The following is an 18,174-nucleotide window of genomic DNA, read 5'->3' as shown; positions in this document are numbered from 1 at the left end:
GGTGGGGGGGGCATGTTCTGCTTTTATTTTCTAGGTGCTGAATACTCTGTTTTATAGAAAGCATCAGTTGCAGATAGAAGAAAGGGGGAGCCACAAGCATCTAAGCCCTGTGTAATCTGGAGCATGTTGCTCCAGGTGAGAGAGGAGGAAGGCAGCCTGCCTTTATGTGCAGGCTGTGCTTTGTGCTTCTGCTTCCTACTTCAGCGCACTGGACGTTTTGTCAGTGAGATCTGCAACATGCTGTCAGGGTGACCTGAAGGAATCGTCAGGAAGGACTGAAACATGCCGATGAATGCCAGGGATTTGAGTCTTCTTAAAAAGTGAAATCTGTGCCCTTACCGGTGGGGGTTCAGGCTGTGGCAAGGTTGCTATGTCGAGTTGCAGAGACTAGTCCTACCACCTGCTTTGCTTTTCTTGATCGTAACAGCTTGATACTTTTTGCTACTTGTGAATGTCAAACATCTCTGACTTGCTCCAAGTCCACATAGTGAAAATAATGCTGCTGTTAATGCCTTAAATCATGTTTTGAAATTAACTTTGTATTTCACTGGCAATTCTCTGTTCCACCTCCAAAATGCTGCTTTGCATTGCAGGGATTTTAAATAGGCGTGGATATTAGTAGGTCAGACCTGAGGGTCCTGTGACTTCGTAACTTTTTTTTTCCTTCCCAGTCCTCAGAAGAAGCTGCTGTGGAAGGGTAGTGCTGCTGGTCTCACTTTACAGATAAGAAACCGCTCCCTGACCCACTTAGCTAAGCTTTAAAGAAGTCTTGGGAGACAGTTCCCGCAGCTGCTGGGAATCCTGGGGGCAGGGCAGAAGGGCAGACGCTAAAGTGAGATGCGCACCAACCCCCAGTGGGACCAGTAACGGGGGAATCTGAGCACTACCCCGTTCTCCAGCTATCTGTCTCCTCAGCTTGTGTTTATGTACATGCCACAAACAGGCCCCAGCGTGCGCTGCCCAGGTGGACATCGGCTGTGAGCCAGGGGGAAGGCAGGCACTAAGCAGAGATGGTGACAGCGAGGGAGCAGCTGCTACAGCCTGAGCCAGCCCCTAGAACAACACCCTGACACCCAGCAACGCTGCTCCCCGTCACGCTGTCACACCGAAGAGCGGGGCGAACACAACCACAGCGAGACAAAACGCGGAGGTATAAATTCAGTTGGTGCTTGTTAAGATAAATTTATTTTCTTCAGCTTTCTTCACAGGAAACATCACAAAAGTGCTTTACAGAGTTTGATACCATTACTCTAACATGGGACAAAAGGACAACAACAGGCGTGTGCACTGCACAGTTAGAAGTTGTCAAATGCAGAAGCCGTGATAGGTAAACCAGGGTAAAAAAATCTACTGACAAAAAAAAAAATATATATATAGTTCAGGTTTTGAACTTAAATTATGACTATAAACATATAATTATATAAATATACAGGCACCATTAGGTTCCTGTGTTAACTGTGGGGGCCACACAGGGATTCTCAGAAATAGATCATATTGTACTCCACTGAAACAGTTTCTGCTGTGCTCAGTGGGCGCCCAACCAACCATTTTCCCAGCCAGACAGCATCATTCTTTCTTTAGCACTACAATAAGCACTCAAAGGGCTTTATCTTCGTTTCTTCACGTTAAGTCTGGTGGTGAGACGTTCTGGTACGTTGTTGAAAGCAAATTCAGTTTTGTATTTTTTTGCTTACAGAGATATCCTCTTACTATTCTTTACTCAGTCATCTCTTCATTAAAAAAATAAAAATGCATTAGGCTGGACCCCGCTGTCCAGATAGATAAGACAGTTCTGTTTGAGCTACCAGTCATGCAACTCTACTCCTATTCATAGCTGGACTGTGTTGTACTGGGACCAGTGCTACTGCCTTCATTTTGCTGTATTCTGTGGGAGTCAAGCTCCTGTGTAGCCCTTGAGGGTTTAGGTTTAAATTCTTTGAGATCGCAGTGACTTGCTAAGTAATTGTGCAATAGCTGGAGCCATGTTTGTGATGCTACAGCCCTGGCTGAAGAAATACAGCACGACCAAGACGCTGGAGTTCCTGCTTATAAAACTGCTTTCTAAGTGGTGAATAATTCAGGCACCTGACTAGAAATCCTTGGCATGGTAATAATGTAGATGAACAAAAGGAGGAGGGAATACTCTAAGGCGAAGAAAGGTCAAACCAAGATTTTTTTTTTTTGCTGTGCCTTGAGTTGCAGAAAAAAAAAAATTAGCAGAGCCAATTATCTAGAAAACACTGTCATGCCAGTTTACAAAGCCAGTTTGCCCAGATTAAAGACACTGCACAGTCAGAGAACTAGTCAGTCCTGAAGGTTACTGGGTGGTTAGTAACACAGAAAGAATTTACAGTGGCAAGACAGGGCTTTGGTGAGTGCAGCAGCAGAGATAAGTCTTTTAGATATGTGGGAGAGGGTACGAAGTACTACATTCTAACAACTATCAGATATTGCTAAATCTGCTCTATTTCCACCCCTCCCCAAATTAACAAAAAACCTCAGCTCCAATTTGCCAACTTTATAAAACTCCAAGCAGCCACAATTGTTTTTGACACAATACTAGTAACTGCCGTAATAGAAAACCCAACAGATGATACAATTTATTTGGACGCAAAATCCAAGGTACATTCTTCTCAACCATGTATCGTTAGTAGTACCAAAAAGCAGCTGTTCTATACGATAGAGTATTCTGATACTGAGACAATGCAGCTCTTAGGTGCTAGGCTATACGTCTAACAGGCTTGAGTCTTCCCTCATGTCACCTCCTTTGTATTTATCAACACAACATTACTGGTAAACGCAGGCAGCCCTTCAAGACTTCACCTTATTTACAGATGTACAGCCTTCAAAGTACAAGACGAGCATGTGAAGAGATGAAACAAACCACAAAGACTAAGCCTGCCCCCCCCAGTGTTGCTGCACTCATCTTCGTGTCAAATACTGTACTCTAATTTCAATGCCCAGTTGAACACTACAACAGGTATGTTAGCCTAAGCGTGGCTGAGCCCAGTCTGTTGCTGGTCCGAGACCAAGTAATACACCTGCTTCCTCTCTGCCACAAAGAGCAGATTAACTTAGAAATTTAAAACAAGTTTGCTACGGGGCTTGTTCACTTGTGCGCAATTCTGGCTGTTGTGTCTAGATTTCAAGTGAGAAGATCTCAAATCAAGTTTTAACGAAACTGATCTCAAGTGACAGAAATAAGTCCACTGAAACCAATGAAGCTGAGCTCTGGGGAGATCAGATTCACATATGTTTTGCCTGTTTCTAAATGCATTTGTTCTCTTGTATCAGCCTGTTTTTATGGTTTGAATCATTTTGTTATGGTTGTACATACTCTGAAAGAGATACAGAATAAGTCATTTGTTTTAATTAAAGGAAGCCTATGACAACACTTTAACTAATAGTTTTCTGTAGGCAAATTTGAAATAAAGCAGGCAGTTATAACTCAAGGAATTCAATGCTATAACTGAGCTAGAATGAAAATTCAATACAGAAGATAGGAGACAAGAAACAGAACAGAAAGGGTCAGCTTGAGTAAAAGTTATTAAGAGCATGCCACACTAATCACGGGTCAGAAGACTGAATTATATACATGAAACTGAAGAGCTGGGTCTATCAGATGGCAAAAGCCAATGCCCATAGAAAGTTATTAGGTTTGTCGGCACTGGGGAAGGTGGTGATTGCCAGGGTAAGCTAACTCCCTCTGTAAACTTGGCCATTCAGTGGTAAGGGAACATCAACAGAAAATAAACCCATGGCAATGAATACTGGAAAGGCTTTAAACCACTCATCATGCTCTGGTGGATTCTGAATTAGTTGTGATCTTTCAAGGGGACGATCTAGGCATCAACCATGGACAGCTGGATGAAGACATCTGCTCAATGTGTAGTTGCAGTCAAGAAAGCGAATAAGATGTTAGGCTGTATCAAAGACAGAACAATATGGAAAAACATTACAGCATGTATTTCTCTTAGAGGTCCTCAATGAATATTTGCTGTTTCACCAGCACCTTAAGAAAAGTGACATATTGGAAAAATACAGGGAAGAAAGCAGTAAGAGCAGTAGAAGCAGCCCTTTGTAGCTGGAAAGACAGTTAAGACCATTTAGTTTATTTGTTAAGAGGGGAAAAGAGTAGATGATATACATCTAAAGAGTAATTCTCCTCCCCACCATGTAACAGGATATGTACCTCAGTCATTTTAAGCCACCTACCAATCTGCTGATTGCTCGTTATCATCATCACCGTAAGTATTCAAAAAAAACCCTGTTTTATTCTTTAATGCTTATTATTCAGCTAGTTAAACATTTCCTCTGAAGCAACTGCAGTATTTTGTTGAAATTTAACAGTAATCGTTTCTGACAGAGAATTGTCACGGCTGATGCACATTAACAACTGTCTTAGAGGTGCTACAATGATAAAAATATCAGTAGGAGAAGATAGCTGCTGGGCCTCATCTCTGTCCAGGACCCACCAGAGGTCTAATTTGCCTGTGTGCATGCCACCATCATGTTCTCTGCCTCTATTTGCAGGCCCACTGTAAGAGCTGAGCAACGAACCATGAAATCACCGCCAACAGCAGACAAGGGCGTATTCATAAAAATTATTTCTTCATGTTCTTTCAGCTGCAGTTAACTGATAAAACAGGAGGTAGCAGTAAATACGGTAATCACCTCTTCTGTATCTGTATTCCTTCCTCTCCTGCCCGTCCCTCTGGCTTACCCCTCTCGGCTCTATCTTCTGATCATTTCTTTCCTTTACCCGTTTCACAGAAACCTCTCCATGGGCAACTATTTCCCTTTGTTTTATTCACTTCATCTTTTTCCTCCACAGCCTGCCTTAATACTAGATTTTAAAAGTTTTGAATTTCAGATTACTCTCTCTCCCCCATTTCCACTGTACCTGCATGCTACCTCAACTTAATATGGGAAAGGATGAAGAGTAGGACAAATGCGTGTTTACGTGTGGAGAGGAGAAGAGAACCACATTCCAAAATACCGCTCACTATCCTGACACAAATACATACTTTCAGGAGTGAACATTTCTAGTTCACATCATTTGAACAAACTTTTAACAGCCACATTAGAAGAGATGGCTATCAACTGTGAGCAGGATTTTATTTCAGTCATGGGGTTTACAAAATATAGCAATATTGATTTTAATGTATTCCACATAAAACCAAAAAGCCTCATATTAATATACCATTTGGGTTGCAAAAAGAGAGGAAACACCAGTTAGAGTGCTCAGCCTGAACTTTTTCCTTACCCATACATACTAAAGTTAGGTCTAATTACATAATACTTAAATAGAACGTATGTTACATTCTGTAGAAATAAGCCTTTCCCAAAGTAGTATTAAAATACTGTAATGGAGGCTAATATAAAGATCTTTTAATAAAGATTTTTTAGTCCTGTGTAGCACCTTCCATCAGCCCCAGCCCTTGACGTAGAACAGCTTTGGCCTCACAACACCCCTGTGAGGTAGGTTGTTGGGTTTTTTTGGTACAGCTGGGGAAACTGTAAATTACTTGAAGTTAACACAGCAGCTCAGTGGAAAACCAAGGCCAAATCCTATTCTCTTGGTCCTGTGCTCTTGCTACAAAATGGGCTTGATTCTTTTCAGTGCACGCAGTTGTTTTAGATGATACTTTCCATTCCAGTATTCCAGATGTGCTACTTTTTCTGGTTGTTCATTAATACTGTGATACATTTTTAATAATTGCATTCCAGCTAAGCAGCCTATCGAACTTCATTAACTTTGCTGCACCAACATACGTTCTAAGCAACTGAACATAAACCCATGATATACGTACCATTAGAAGATGCTTCACAAAAAAAAGGAAATGTCTTCATAGCAATTTGAATCAGTGTCTCACCTTTTTATCACACAGAAGCAAAAAAGAGTTTTCTTAAACATGAAACAAATTATTTCCTAGTAAGATTGGAATTTGTCCTTTCTCAGTTCTCTCTTTAGGCAACTGATTAGACAGCTTTATACCAATGCACAGTTCTACTTCCTCGCTGGACAGGTTTTCCCAAGTGTTTGGTTTTTTTTTTAAAGGGAAAAAATAAAATAGGATGCCTCCTTTGAGTACTGAACTTCAAATACTTTTGATGATTTAAAAAGTCAGATGGATCTATCGCTTGTAAAAGCAGTGCTTACCCACGCAGCACTTCTCCTCCTATCCAGCCACTTACACTCCACTCCCTACCTCAGGCTATGCATTTAATACTATAATTTAGAAAACGTCCTTCCTAATCCCTCTCCTCTTATACGTCCTGTGTTTTATTTGCACAATGTCCGCTCTCCCTCATTAAAAAAAAAAAAAAAAAAAAGGGGAAAAAAAAAAAGTCTTCCTTCCTGCTCTATTTCACTTCAAACAGAACATGGGGTGGAACTATACTTGATGCTTCAGAAGCCAAACTCCAGATCCACGACAGTTACAACTTATCCAAATTGGTATTAGACTCCTCAGTTGTGTTTTCTGCTGTCATTTCTTCTTCCATCTGCTAGAGCTTGCAGGTTGTCATACTAACCTCAATGCAGACAAGCTGACTTAACTTTTTCTGAAGAATTTATCAATTCTGACAAATATACGTCAGATTTCCTCCCCCTTTGGACGTACCTAATTTATATATCTGAAATTTAAATACGCATGTTATTATTTTCTTATATTCTCAAACAAACCCCTTATTTACCATTAAAACCAATTTGCAAAGTTAAAAGCTGAAAACAGAGGGACAATTTGGGAATGAAGTTACAGTCAGGTGATGAATCCTGGATTGTGGCTATTCATAAATATTTTTAAGTACTCAAGGTGGTTTTGGTAAAATTTAATTTCTTGGGCCTCTGATACAAATTGGTCATGTAAAATATGAGGTATTCATTTCTCTGACCATGTCAATATTGGAAAGAATAATATTATCTTGTAAATAAGCATCTTCTAAGCACATGAAGAACCATCTGCTCCATTTTAGTCATGGTATTTGACAGAAAAACACAAGCAAGTTTAGAACTGCTCAACCAGGCCGAAATTAGAAAGACAAAAAGATACAAGCAAAAGCTCAGATAAAGCAAACTCCAAGATGTGCAGCCCTATCAAATTTATATTCTCTTTACTTGACCTGAACAGCACAGGTGTCTCAGCCATGCTGCGGTGAAAGAGTTTCCAAGAGTCAACAGATGCAAATACCAAGAATCCTAGTCCCTGTGGTGTTAGGTCTCTAACACAATTTGTACCATTAAAAATTCATCTATTCATGAGTTTTGCAACAGTTACTTTGGACATGACTGGTAAAGCTACCTCCAAACACGAAACTGAAGTAGCAGGAGACTGTCACTTCGAGTTGTCAATTCCTCTTCATTTGCGAATAAGATTAAACATGGCACAGCTAAATCAGGGAGGGTGAGGAGGGGCAAAACTAATCCTCTCCTACATCTATCATCAGCTCAAGCCCATACAGAAGCCATAGTGATACAACGGGCATTTGGGAAGTCCAAGTTTATTAAAATTATATATTTTTGGCATTTTAACACTCCTTAAATACCTGTGTCACTGAGAACCACAAATCCAAGTCATTCCTTTCCCAGTAAGTACTGGACATTTAAATGTTCTACTAGCAAGTCACTAACTTTATGGCTGTTTTTTTAATTTTAAGCCAGGGAAAGTAAAATGGAACCTTTAAATTGGGAATTAATAACTAACCCACCATAAAAGCATGTTACAGGTTAGGAAGTTCCTGAGGCCGCACCCAACTGCATTTTACCGACTGGCATCAAGAATCTCATTTCTACAACTGACAATCCTTCATTTATGGAATGAGCCTTCAACGAGCATTTTGAAGGAATGAAATGGACATTCTTAGCGTGCCTTGAATGAGAGCAACAACGAACCAGATAGAGTTGGACTTCAGGGTCCCAAAAGCATACTGAGCTTCCACAAAGAACTGACTTTGAAAATCTGAGGCATGCAGAGCAATTAATTGTTACAAGGAAGATACTGACGACTGGCATTTTGATAGTTGCTGGCAGCGATATTTAACACAAGAAACACTTTAAAATAGTTTAACATTCTGTACTAAGGAAATCTGCTGCATTTCTGATTTTTTTCCCTTTATGCCTCCAGAAAGAACCTGAAATGGAATGCTTAAGAAAAGCCTCCAAAATAACCTCTAATTATCAGTAGCTGATGGACTCTGGTGACAGCAGCCATCCAGAGGTTTGGGTTTGTTTTTTTTTTTTTTCATTCTTTAATTTAGCAGAGCTACTTTCAAGTGAAAAGCAAATCAAAGCTTCATTTATATTCAATTCACAATCTCAAACCAGTCCCATATGGTGGGAGTAAAAAGACACTCTGATGGGTAGCAAACTAAACTTCTATGTATAAATAAAAGTCATATTAATATGCACTGCTATAAGCTCTTAAACATAGCCCACCTGACCATAAGGCTGACCACCCACTTCATGGCCTGTCCCTTAAGAGATCCAAATGTTCTACATTTCCTCAGCTGTTGTGCAGTCATAAGCTAGAACTAAAGGTAAAGATTCATTAGACTCCAGAATCCATGTATATTTCCATTTTATTTGATTTGAAATTGTTACAGGGTTTTCTTGAACTGCCAGAATTCATGCCCAAAACCTCAAATAAAGATGGTACAATGGACAGTCTCATCTACCCTTCATACAGTAGACTAAAACTCGATTCATGTGCATTGGTGATCTCAATCACTTTAGAGCATCAGGAAAAGCGTTTTAAGATTTCATCTTTCTACCACATCAAGCGACATGTCCATTCACCACGACTTCCACAGAAATCTTTAGTGACAAATCAACAGTTTTGCTGGCAACAATGTATTTTCAAGGAAGATACATGGCTCAGAGTCCAAGGTATCCGTATCAGTCTTTCAGTGGGGGTTTGATTCCAAATGAAGTCTCCAACTTTAAGAATAGTCTCTTGAGCCCTCTCTTTAATAGCAGCTTCTAGCAGAAGTTTTAGAGACAGTTAACTCTGCAAGGGCAAGGCCAGTTTTAGTCTGTGCACAAAAGAACCAGGGGAAACCCCAGCCCCACTGAAGTCAACAGCAAAATTCCCATTGGCCTCAGCGAAGTAGATTTAAAGCGAGTCAGCAGTTAGTCAAAGGGAACCCAACTAGGCGATTCCTGCACTATCCTCATCTTCTGCACATACACAGTACTCCCACACACATAAGCAAATTTTGTTTTGTTCCCTTGTTTATCTTGCCATTGGCAACTTATAGATGTTGGGTCTATTTTTTGGCATTTACTCTGAGAAACCTCAACACTGGAGCACGCCGCTATTGTACTTCATTTTGCTTCTGGTGTAAGAATTCAGAGAAGAGAAAAACAGTTACAGCAGGACACTTTTGGTATTTGACAGGTTTCATTCATCGAATCAGAGTTAGGGGCAATGTCCTATATTCTTAGTGTATCAGTGCTGTTTTGCCGACTTCCACTAAATTAATTCAGAGATGACAGCAACTTAAAGAAGTCACTGCCTTCCCTTATTACTAAGTTTCCTGACTTTGAATAAACACCATTTATGAGTTTTACTTCGAGGATTTCTGCCTCAAAAAGCCTGCATGCTTCACAGAAGTAGCCAAACAAATAAGGCTTACCAGCTTTAGTTATCCCCTCTGCATACTAAGTTATTTTGGTTATCAAGTAACCATTACCCTTCAACAAACAAATAACTATTTTTAATAGAAGAGAAATTTTTATCTATTATCGCTACTGCCATGTATCTCACTTTTAAAAGACAAATTCTGAAGACTGTAGTTGGAGCTTGGATACCTCTGTGTCAAATCAAAACTCTCAAGTCTTAGTGCTTTAGGGTGAGAAAGACAAACCTCATGACAAAAGACAAAATAAACCCTATTTCACTACAACATCTCATCATTATTTAAATATACTGCAATTTGATACCAGAAACAAGGCAGGCATTTTTTTTTTTTTAGTGGAGAACAGAAAAAAAATAAATGCTTAAACAGACAACTGTGAAAATGGCTAATGCAAACAGACCATTCAAACCCAACATTCTTCAAATCTGATACTGAATGAGTTTTAACTTCTTTTGCAGTTACTTCAGTACAGCTATCTAAAAAGGTAAACAAACTACAGCTCTGTTATACTTGGATAGTATGAGTGGTATGGTATGCTCCAGAAGTCTCTAGTAGGCTATGGCTACACATGACAGGATTCCTCAGGAGGGGAACAGAATAGGTTTGTCATTAAGGTCACTTAAATCTTTGTTATAGCAAATTGGAACCAAATGGCTGACTTCTGCAGGATTTCTGACAGGAATCCAGTAGAGCTGGTTTCAAGTTTCAGATGGCCACTAAAACAGCTGTAACCTTCTCTTCCAGAAGTTGTGATCCACATGGTGTCCACAATGAGTGCAGCAAGTCTGAGGTAGTCAACCTTTACGAAGGCTCAGTATCTGAACATAAAAAGATTTTGAAATGACCACTGGCTGTAGGTATCTTTCTGAGCAATTAAAGAACACTGATGACTCTTGTTCAATCATTTACATTAATTTGCCCCATATCCAATGGAGAAGTTGTAACATATTATGCTTCCATAGTGCAGGAGAACCAATCACTTACGTCAAAGTAGTCTGCACTTGCTGCAGTAGATCCAGCAGAAATAAGGTGGCATGTTCATCATAGCCGTTAGCTGTAGTTTAGTTACCTTAGTAGAAGGGTTACCAAAAAAGTATTCCTTAATTGTAATGTGTATGCAGCTCTACTGATCCCCAAGCACAGCATACTGGTTGTCTAGCTGAAGTTTAAGTGCCTGGTTTTTTGAGACCTCATCCCTACCTCTAGTTTTGTGTTTTACTACTTCAAAGCTCTTCTCCATTTCTTTATCCCTAAGGGAAAATAAATGTAATCAGTAAATATCTCATCACTAGCTTGTGAATTGTGAATTTCTAGTCGATTTACACCCCATCCCAACAAAACCATTATGAACACAGAACACTATGGTCTAGAATTTTAACAGAACAGCCAAACATTCCCAAGCAAGTCTTGTAAAAACTTATCTCCAGAATCAAGCTCATCACCCAGTACAATTCAGATTACATTCTAAATTTCAATATTAACATTCTCAAAAGTAAATGTAAATGCATTTATTAAAAATAGGTTTTAGAAAGAAGAATTCCATTTCTGGAATGCTCAGAATTTCATCTTATCTCAATTTGCACCATTCAAACCCTACAGCATCAATGACAGCATATCTCATTTGCCAAGCAGATGAAGCCACACAACAAAAAGAAAAAAAAACCACCCAACCAAACAGAAGTAGAAACAAAGCTTCTGCTAGACTGTAGTCAATAGCACAGCAAGCAGAGAAAAAATAAAACCCTAAGCCCCAAGTGAATCATGTATCGGCCCAGCTATCTTTTCTGTAAGGAATGAGGTTATGGAAAGATCAGGACTCAAAAGCAGGGTGAGACTCAAGTCTTTGGCACCACAAAATACAAAGCACTTCAGCAAAACTGAGAGGGGGGTCCTCATTGTAAACCACAGCTCAGACAGCAAGTTTATTGACTTGTATTAAACACCATTCCTCCATTTAATTTACCCTCACATCTCTAATGAGAAGGCAGTGTGCTCATGACATCTTACTCATGTCTACTGATGGTAGTAGCACACAGCCTCACCATGGCTAGTTCCCTCATCAGGGAACCAGATGCTGTCAAGAGCCGAAATATTCTGCTTCAGGGCAATCCTTCAGCAAGTCAATTAGGTAAGGCGACTGGCAGTCTTGTTTGACTATCTCACTGGGCTACGTCCTATGCAAGTTTTGTCATGGGAAGCCCTTCCTAGAGTTGGAAAATACAATCAAGATCTCTCCCATATCTCTTTGCCAAACAAAATAATTTCTTCATTATTTCTTTCCTCTGTGGAAAGATTCAGGCTTAAGCCCTAAAACAAATTAAGAACCTAGAGAGGCTGTTAAAATACATCTCTTAGGGAATTAATGGCATGTACTTACTTTCGACTGTCTACAAGCTTGGCGGTGGACTGCAGTGATGGAAACTGCGTATCACTATAGATTTCTGGTGGTCCTTGCTGTGCTCTCCGTGGTCTGCCGCCCTCCCTGGCGCCAGGCGGCCTGTACACACCACCAGTCTGAACTGGTTCTGGGGTTTCTGTAACTAGTTATAAGAACAAGATTTAGAGAAGTGAATAAGTTTGCATGCATATCTGAAAAAAACTCACAAATAAAAAAAAAAAGAATCTTAGAAGTATGGTTTTGGACCTTTTAAAGCTCTGGAAGCAAATATTTTAGACAAGGCAGAAAATCAGGTGTCACCTCATTTAACCTATACTTAGTCAAATTAAAGTGTGGCTCCAGTGTATCGCCTCACAAAGCTCAGGGAATCAAAACCACTGATGAGGACTTCATGTTTCTTATTTGCAATTTATTAGCAGCTTACATTTAAAATTAGATATATAAACACATAATTATATATTTGCCAAATCTTATTTAAAGCACCTCTCTGGATGCAGAAGAGAATATCCAAATAGTTCATATTTAAAGTAACAATGTACAATGAAATACCACTGATTAATTAACTTTACCACCTTGCCTGTACAAACAGGAAAAAAACACTGCAGGCCGATTTTCAATGAATTTCTCAATGGAAGAGAATAGTCTGAACTCAGGTTGTGGCTAAGTAGTTTATCTCTGCTGATCCTAATGAATTGTATTTAATCAAAACTAAAGTCCTATCCCAGTTAAAGAATCAATTTTGTAACACCACATTCTCTATACCCTAGAACTGATTTGAAAAGCATACTAACAACCACGGAACCCTACTCAAGAACTGCAATATCAGACATCAGATATTAACTGAACACTTAATTGTCAAAGCAGTATTTTTAGATTAACAGAAGTGTGCCCAAAAGCTATTTTGCAGATTGCGAAGCAGAGGGATCTCCTTCAAAGATGGAATTCTTCTCCCCCACCTTTCAAAGTCGGAAATAAAACCCCCTCCATTCATTTTTAATTGAAGTATCTGAGAGTACTATTAATTCAGTTCCTCAAATCCCTTTACAGAAGATTTACTCATTCGCTAATATGTCAAACAAGCCACTAGTATGTTAAAAGGTGCCTGAATAGGAACTGCTCCTTGAGCTCTATCTTCTGAGCAGCTTTTCCACCTGGAAAAAGCAACAACTCTGAGTTAAATTTACCAATTGGTTCAACAACAGGTGCTGGTGCAGGAGCTGACTTGTTCCAAGGACCAGATGATCTGTCTACACCACCACCAGTCTCCTCCCAGTTGTCACCGGGTTCTTCTCTTTTTTCACTTTCATCATCTTCTTTTTCACTGTAAAAGAGAAATTGTAAGTAGCATTTTACAAACAGGGGTTTAAGACTTTAAGAGATTACGCAATCGCCACAGACAAGATTTCACAGCTACTGTACTGAAGATACTAGATTTAACCAGACTACATTAGTCCTGTAACCACTGTATTAGTACATCCACCTGAACGACTTTTGGCACACTACTACATAACCTGGCAATTGAGAAGGAGAAGAGTTCTTAAAGAAAAAGACAAATTCAAACTGTACTAAGCGACCAAATAAAGTGATTTCTTATTTTGAGCTTAAAGACTTTTTTCTTACTTAGACATGCACTTGGAAGCGATACGAAGATAAGGCAGGAAAGGGCTACAAGTCCAGCTTCCATAAAATGCTTTAATCAAGAGGAAGAAATTGTGAAAAAGCAGTGACAGAAAGCAAGTCCTGATCTCCCTTCCCCTATAAGCACAACTACCTGAGAATCACTCCTATTACCCACACAGTCTACAAACCAACTCAGATTCTTTTTAAGCAGGCAAATAAAAAATACAGAGAGAAAAAGACGCCATTTTTAAAGATAAATCCTATGCATAAGCCTGACAGTATTTTATTTAGACTATTTTATTTTGCATAGAAATAGTCAAGAGAGTCAAAGTAATTTGCTAGACAAAGCTACTACAGAAAGCTTTGTGGTATAACGGAACATACGTGGAGAGTGAGGCTGTTAAAAAAAAAAAGACACTAATCTGAACAGCAGCAGCAAAGTGTGAATACAGAAGTTTATAATACACCAAATCCTACTAATCACAATTGGATAAGCTTTCTGTATAAGTAATAATCAGAGAACAGTTAAAAATACATATTATTTCTGAAAATTAAACAGCCTTTCACTGTTCATCCAAATACAGTAATAATCATAGTAAGCTGGACCAAGGGCCTAAACACATCACTATCCAATTTTAAACTAGTCAGAAGCAGATGCCTACAGACTAGCTAGAACAGAGCAAGTACACATAACATCCCACCCCTACCAGATACTGTGTCTTATTTTCAGCAGAGAGATCTCCAGAGCTAGAGAATTTATAACCTCCAGTGGGTTTTTCTTCCATTTACTTCTCCACTCTCCCCTTGAATACATTAACTGAGTAGTCACAAAATCCTGCAGCAGAACTTTCCACATCCCTGAAAATCTGCCACAGCATCAAAAGCATTCAGAATGACGGCCTTTGTCTGGAAAACCAAAGTACTCACTTTTCAAACAAACAGTACTAGTAGTCAGTGAAGCAGCAGCCCACTTGTTACTTGTCCATTCAGACATGTCATTATCTGCTGTGACACTTCCACGGTATGGACAGCTTGTGGACCAAATACGTACAAATGGCCTAAAAGGACTAGTTAACTAAAAGGAGGATGTGTGGTGTGGATTAAAAAAAAATAAAATCAAAGAATACATAAGGTCTACTCAGTGAAGAAAGCATCTACCGCACTGGTTACAGGCAAGATGATTTTAACGTGCATTATTCCGAACATCACCAATACCTGGACAATGAGGATTATGTGACATTCTCAGTCTAAATTTGAGGTCAGAAAAGGGATTTTTGATGAAACGTTTTTCTTAACTAGGACAAGCTTAAGTAGATTAGATTGTTCCTGTACTCTGGTCCAAAACCAATGAAAAACCAAGCAAAGAATCTTGGATGAGATGCACACATGCAGTCCTATGGGGTCTTGTCACAAGACACTAGTTTTACCAACTATGTTTTCGTTTTTTTTGAAATAAAAATGTAATGGTACAGGAATTCACTCCCCAAACTAAGATGCTGAATAGATTGAGTCAGATACCCTTAGAGCAGTCAAATGATTCAGTGGGAATTACTATATTCAGTGGGTATTACTACTCCTCTCTCAGAGGAATTCCTACTTTACTATCTTTACAGAAGGGAATGTTAGGCATTTGTAATAAAAATTTGAGTCCCAACCAAAACAGATAGACCTAGAACATCAACAGCGATTTAGAAAATAAAGTGAAGATTAGCACAGAACAGTGAAACTTAAGTTACCCTACCGCAAACTTCTACACTAGCAGAAACATATCAAACCTCTGTTTAATTGGACTCCATGAGGCAGTTCTGAGGAAGGAACATACTTTTTAGACATAGGTAATGGTTATATTGGAGAGAAAAATTAAAAAGTAGTACCTTATTTGCATGGACTGAACTCTAAGACCACTATAATCAATTTCTTCCTTTTGCTCAAACTCCTTCCAATCATCCTCTTCCTGTAAGAAGAGAAAAATGTAAGTTATCTTCTTTACACGGAAAGCAGAAAAGAACGTAACTAAGATAATACAAAGAAAACTAAGGATGAAGGTGCAGTTCCATGGGAAATCAATCTGTGTGCACCACTATCAACAGGGGAAAGGCTTCCACTCCCTCCTCCCCTAACTTACTATATGTCATCTAGGATGCACTTGTGAGCTGATTTTAACTCACTAGAACAGCTAAGAAATGCCCCAGCAAAACAGTCATTCAAGTGAAAGAAAATGACATCATCTCAGTAAAAATCCAGTGGAAAGTCAAGGGACAACACAAAGTAGAGAACAGGACAGTGCAGTCAAGGCCAGGGAAATACAAGGGCAAGATCTCTCCCTTTTACTAACAGTAAGCTTTTATGACAGCTTGAATGCACATGAAGCTTTAGGTTTGTTTTTCCATCACCTATTTTATAAGCCAAACAGTAACGAACATTTGGAATGGCTTACAGTGGATTTATGACAAAGATTAATATTGGTACTTTTTCACATTCACAGACACATTTACAGTCTTTCTTGTTTTCTTAATGTTTTTATAATAGCAAAAAGGCTAGCTTCAAAACCACCGCAATCTTAGTACACAAAAGCAGTGGAATACTAGCCACTGGAGAGCACCACTTTAAGGTTTTAAAACAGGTGTTTGATTACCTGTTTGGGGAAAGAGGGACTCACCTAAGTGTGGCCAGTTTTGCCCTAGTGTGTAATCAGCAGATTCTGGGGTTATTAAGGTAGAAGACCTTATTAAGGTAGAAATGACCCGGAACAGATAGGCAGTCTTCCCATGTTCCTAGTCACAGCTTTAAGACACACACAGCCTAATTAGTAGTTTACATAATTCCTACACTCGACATGAAATGCAGTTATATTACTTTAAGTACTAAGACCTGCAAGTAAAGTCTGCCAATGGCATAGCCCCCTTTCTACTGAACAGCTGAGAATACAGCTCCTTTTAAGAGCCCTGTCCTACGATCTTCTACACTGTCTTACTGCACTGTCTGCTGAAGATTCAGTCTCGTGGAAGACCGTCAGTCTACACACAGTCTAAAGTCTTTTAGATTCCTCATATCCCCATCTCCATGGAAACATCACAGTTTCCAAACTAACATACCTTTCTACGTTTAATGATCTTTATTTCTAATCCAAGTACAAGCTTCAGTCAAAACCAGGTATTTTTCTACAAGCAAGTGTGCAGAAGAGCAGCTGAAAGATTACCACCCTGGTCTAGTAGACGCTGGTCTACTTAGAAGGCTACTGCAGGTGTCAAGCTCCACAGGTTAAACAACATAAGGAAATATCAGAGTATTTCTTAAAATTAAATTTTAAAATGTACAGCACGGCCAGTTGTAAGGCAGTAAACTCAACTACAAGCACTTAAGCTCCTCTTGCATTCTCATCTTTTCGCTGTAATACGGTAGGGAAAAAAAATAAAAAAAATTACTGGCAGTAAAACCCTTCCTGGCAAAAAGGCAAAGACCTCCGCATACTTTGCCTGCAGAGAGCCAGGGGGATCTTATCGCCAAGGTCCACAGGCCACACGCCACACACCCAGGTGGCCGACGGCTGGCACCCGATACAAATCCCCAGCTCCGGCCGCTGCCTTACGCCCACAGCCAGAATCCGGGGAGGGCTGAGCAGAACCGAAGCTACGGACCGGGAACCGGCCCCGCTCCCCCCCCGCCCCGCCTCTACATGCGGATATAAGGGGCATTGCGAGGCCGAGTCCGCTCGGGCCGGAGCCCCGCCAGGCCCCACGCCGCCCAGGGAGCCCGCATGGCCGGGCGGCGCCGCTCCCCCGGCCCGGCTGCGGCTCCCCCTACCGGCAGGAAGGCGGCTACCGGCCCGGCGGAGGAAGCCGTGACCCTTCCCCCACCGCCGCCCCGACGGAGCGGCCCCGCTCTCCCCGCCTCCACCCCTCCCCGCTTTCACCCCGGCCGCACCTTGGTCGTCGTTTTGGCGGAGCCGGCGGTGGAGGCGGCGGCCCCGGAGCCGCTGCCGTCAGCCGGACGGTTTCCGCCGGCCGCCGCGGCCGCCCCCGCGGCGTTAGAGGCGGCGTTGGAGGCGCCGGAGGCGGCGGCGGCCCCTCGGCTGCTCTTCTCCTTCCGCTTCTTCTTGTCCCGCTTGGCGAAGAAGTCGTCGAGGCTCCGCTCCTCCGTCTCCGCCATGGCGGCGGCCGCTCCCAAATGGGGCGGGGGGGGGGCGGGGGGGAGAGTAGAAGGAGAGGGTAGCGGCAGCCCGGGCCAACAGGTGAGCCCCGTGCAGCGGCGGCGCGGCCTCCCCGCTGCCTGCCGCCCCTCACCGAGGGCAAGCGAGCGCGGCCCCTAACGGCTGCGGCTGACCGGGTCCGCGGGAGCCCGCCCGACACCCGGCGCGAGAAGGCCTCCGCGCTCCACGTTGGTGGCCGCCGCTTGACACGGCCCGAAAGGGAGGAGGGGTGAAGGAGGGGGTGGGGGGGCGGCCCGCGGCAGGGCCGGGCTGAGGAGAAAGGGGCGGAACCTTCCGCCTGTGGGTCGTCCCACCCCCCTTCCGCGCC

The 18,174-nt window shown here is 41.4% G+C and overlaps 1 protein-coding gene across 3 annotated transcripts; it reads right to left on the bottom strand.

The window, feature by feature from the left end:
- Positions 1-1,167: 1,167 nt before the first annotated feature.
- Positions 1,168-18,092, bottom strand: CDV3 (CDV3 homolog). Of its 3 annotated transcripts, none has more exons than XM_063325326.1 (5): positions 17,582-18,092; positions 15,532-15,611; positions 13,222-13,358; positions 12,017-12,179; positions 1,168-3,923 (listed from the first exon to the last, which is right to left on the bottom strand). In XM_063325326.1, the coding sequence occupies exons 1-5, from the start codon at positions 17,804-17,806 to the stop codon at positions 3,899-3,901; spliced, it is 630 nt and encodes a 209-aa protein (XP_063181396.1). In that variant the 5' UTR covers positions 17,807-18,092; the 3' UTR covers positions 1,168-3,898. The 3 variants fall into 3 exon arrangements, with proteins under 3 accessions (XP_063181396.1, XP_063181397.1, XP_063181395.1); XM_063325327.1 differs by lacking the exon at positions 1,168-3,923 and adding an exon at positions 8,563-10,457 and having other exon boundaries at positions 17,582-18,091; XM_063325325.1 differs by lacking the exon at positions 1,168-3,923 and adding an exon at positions 10,464-10,889.
- Positions 18,093-18,174: the final 82 nt, after the last annotated feature.

The sequence above is a fragment of the Chroicocephalus ridibundus genome, chromosome 2 (genome assembly GCF_963924245.1).
Source record: "Chroicocephalus ridibundus chromosome 2, bChrRid1.1, whole genome shotgun sequence".
Classification (NCBI taxonomy): domain Eukaryota; kingdom Metazoa; phylum Chordata; class Aves; order Charadriiformes; family Laridae; genus Chroicocephalus; species Chroicocephalus ridibundus.
Note: the sequence above shows the minus strand (reverse complement) of the source record. Positions and strands in the feature narration are given on the sequence as shown.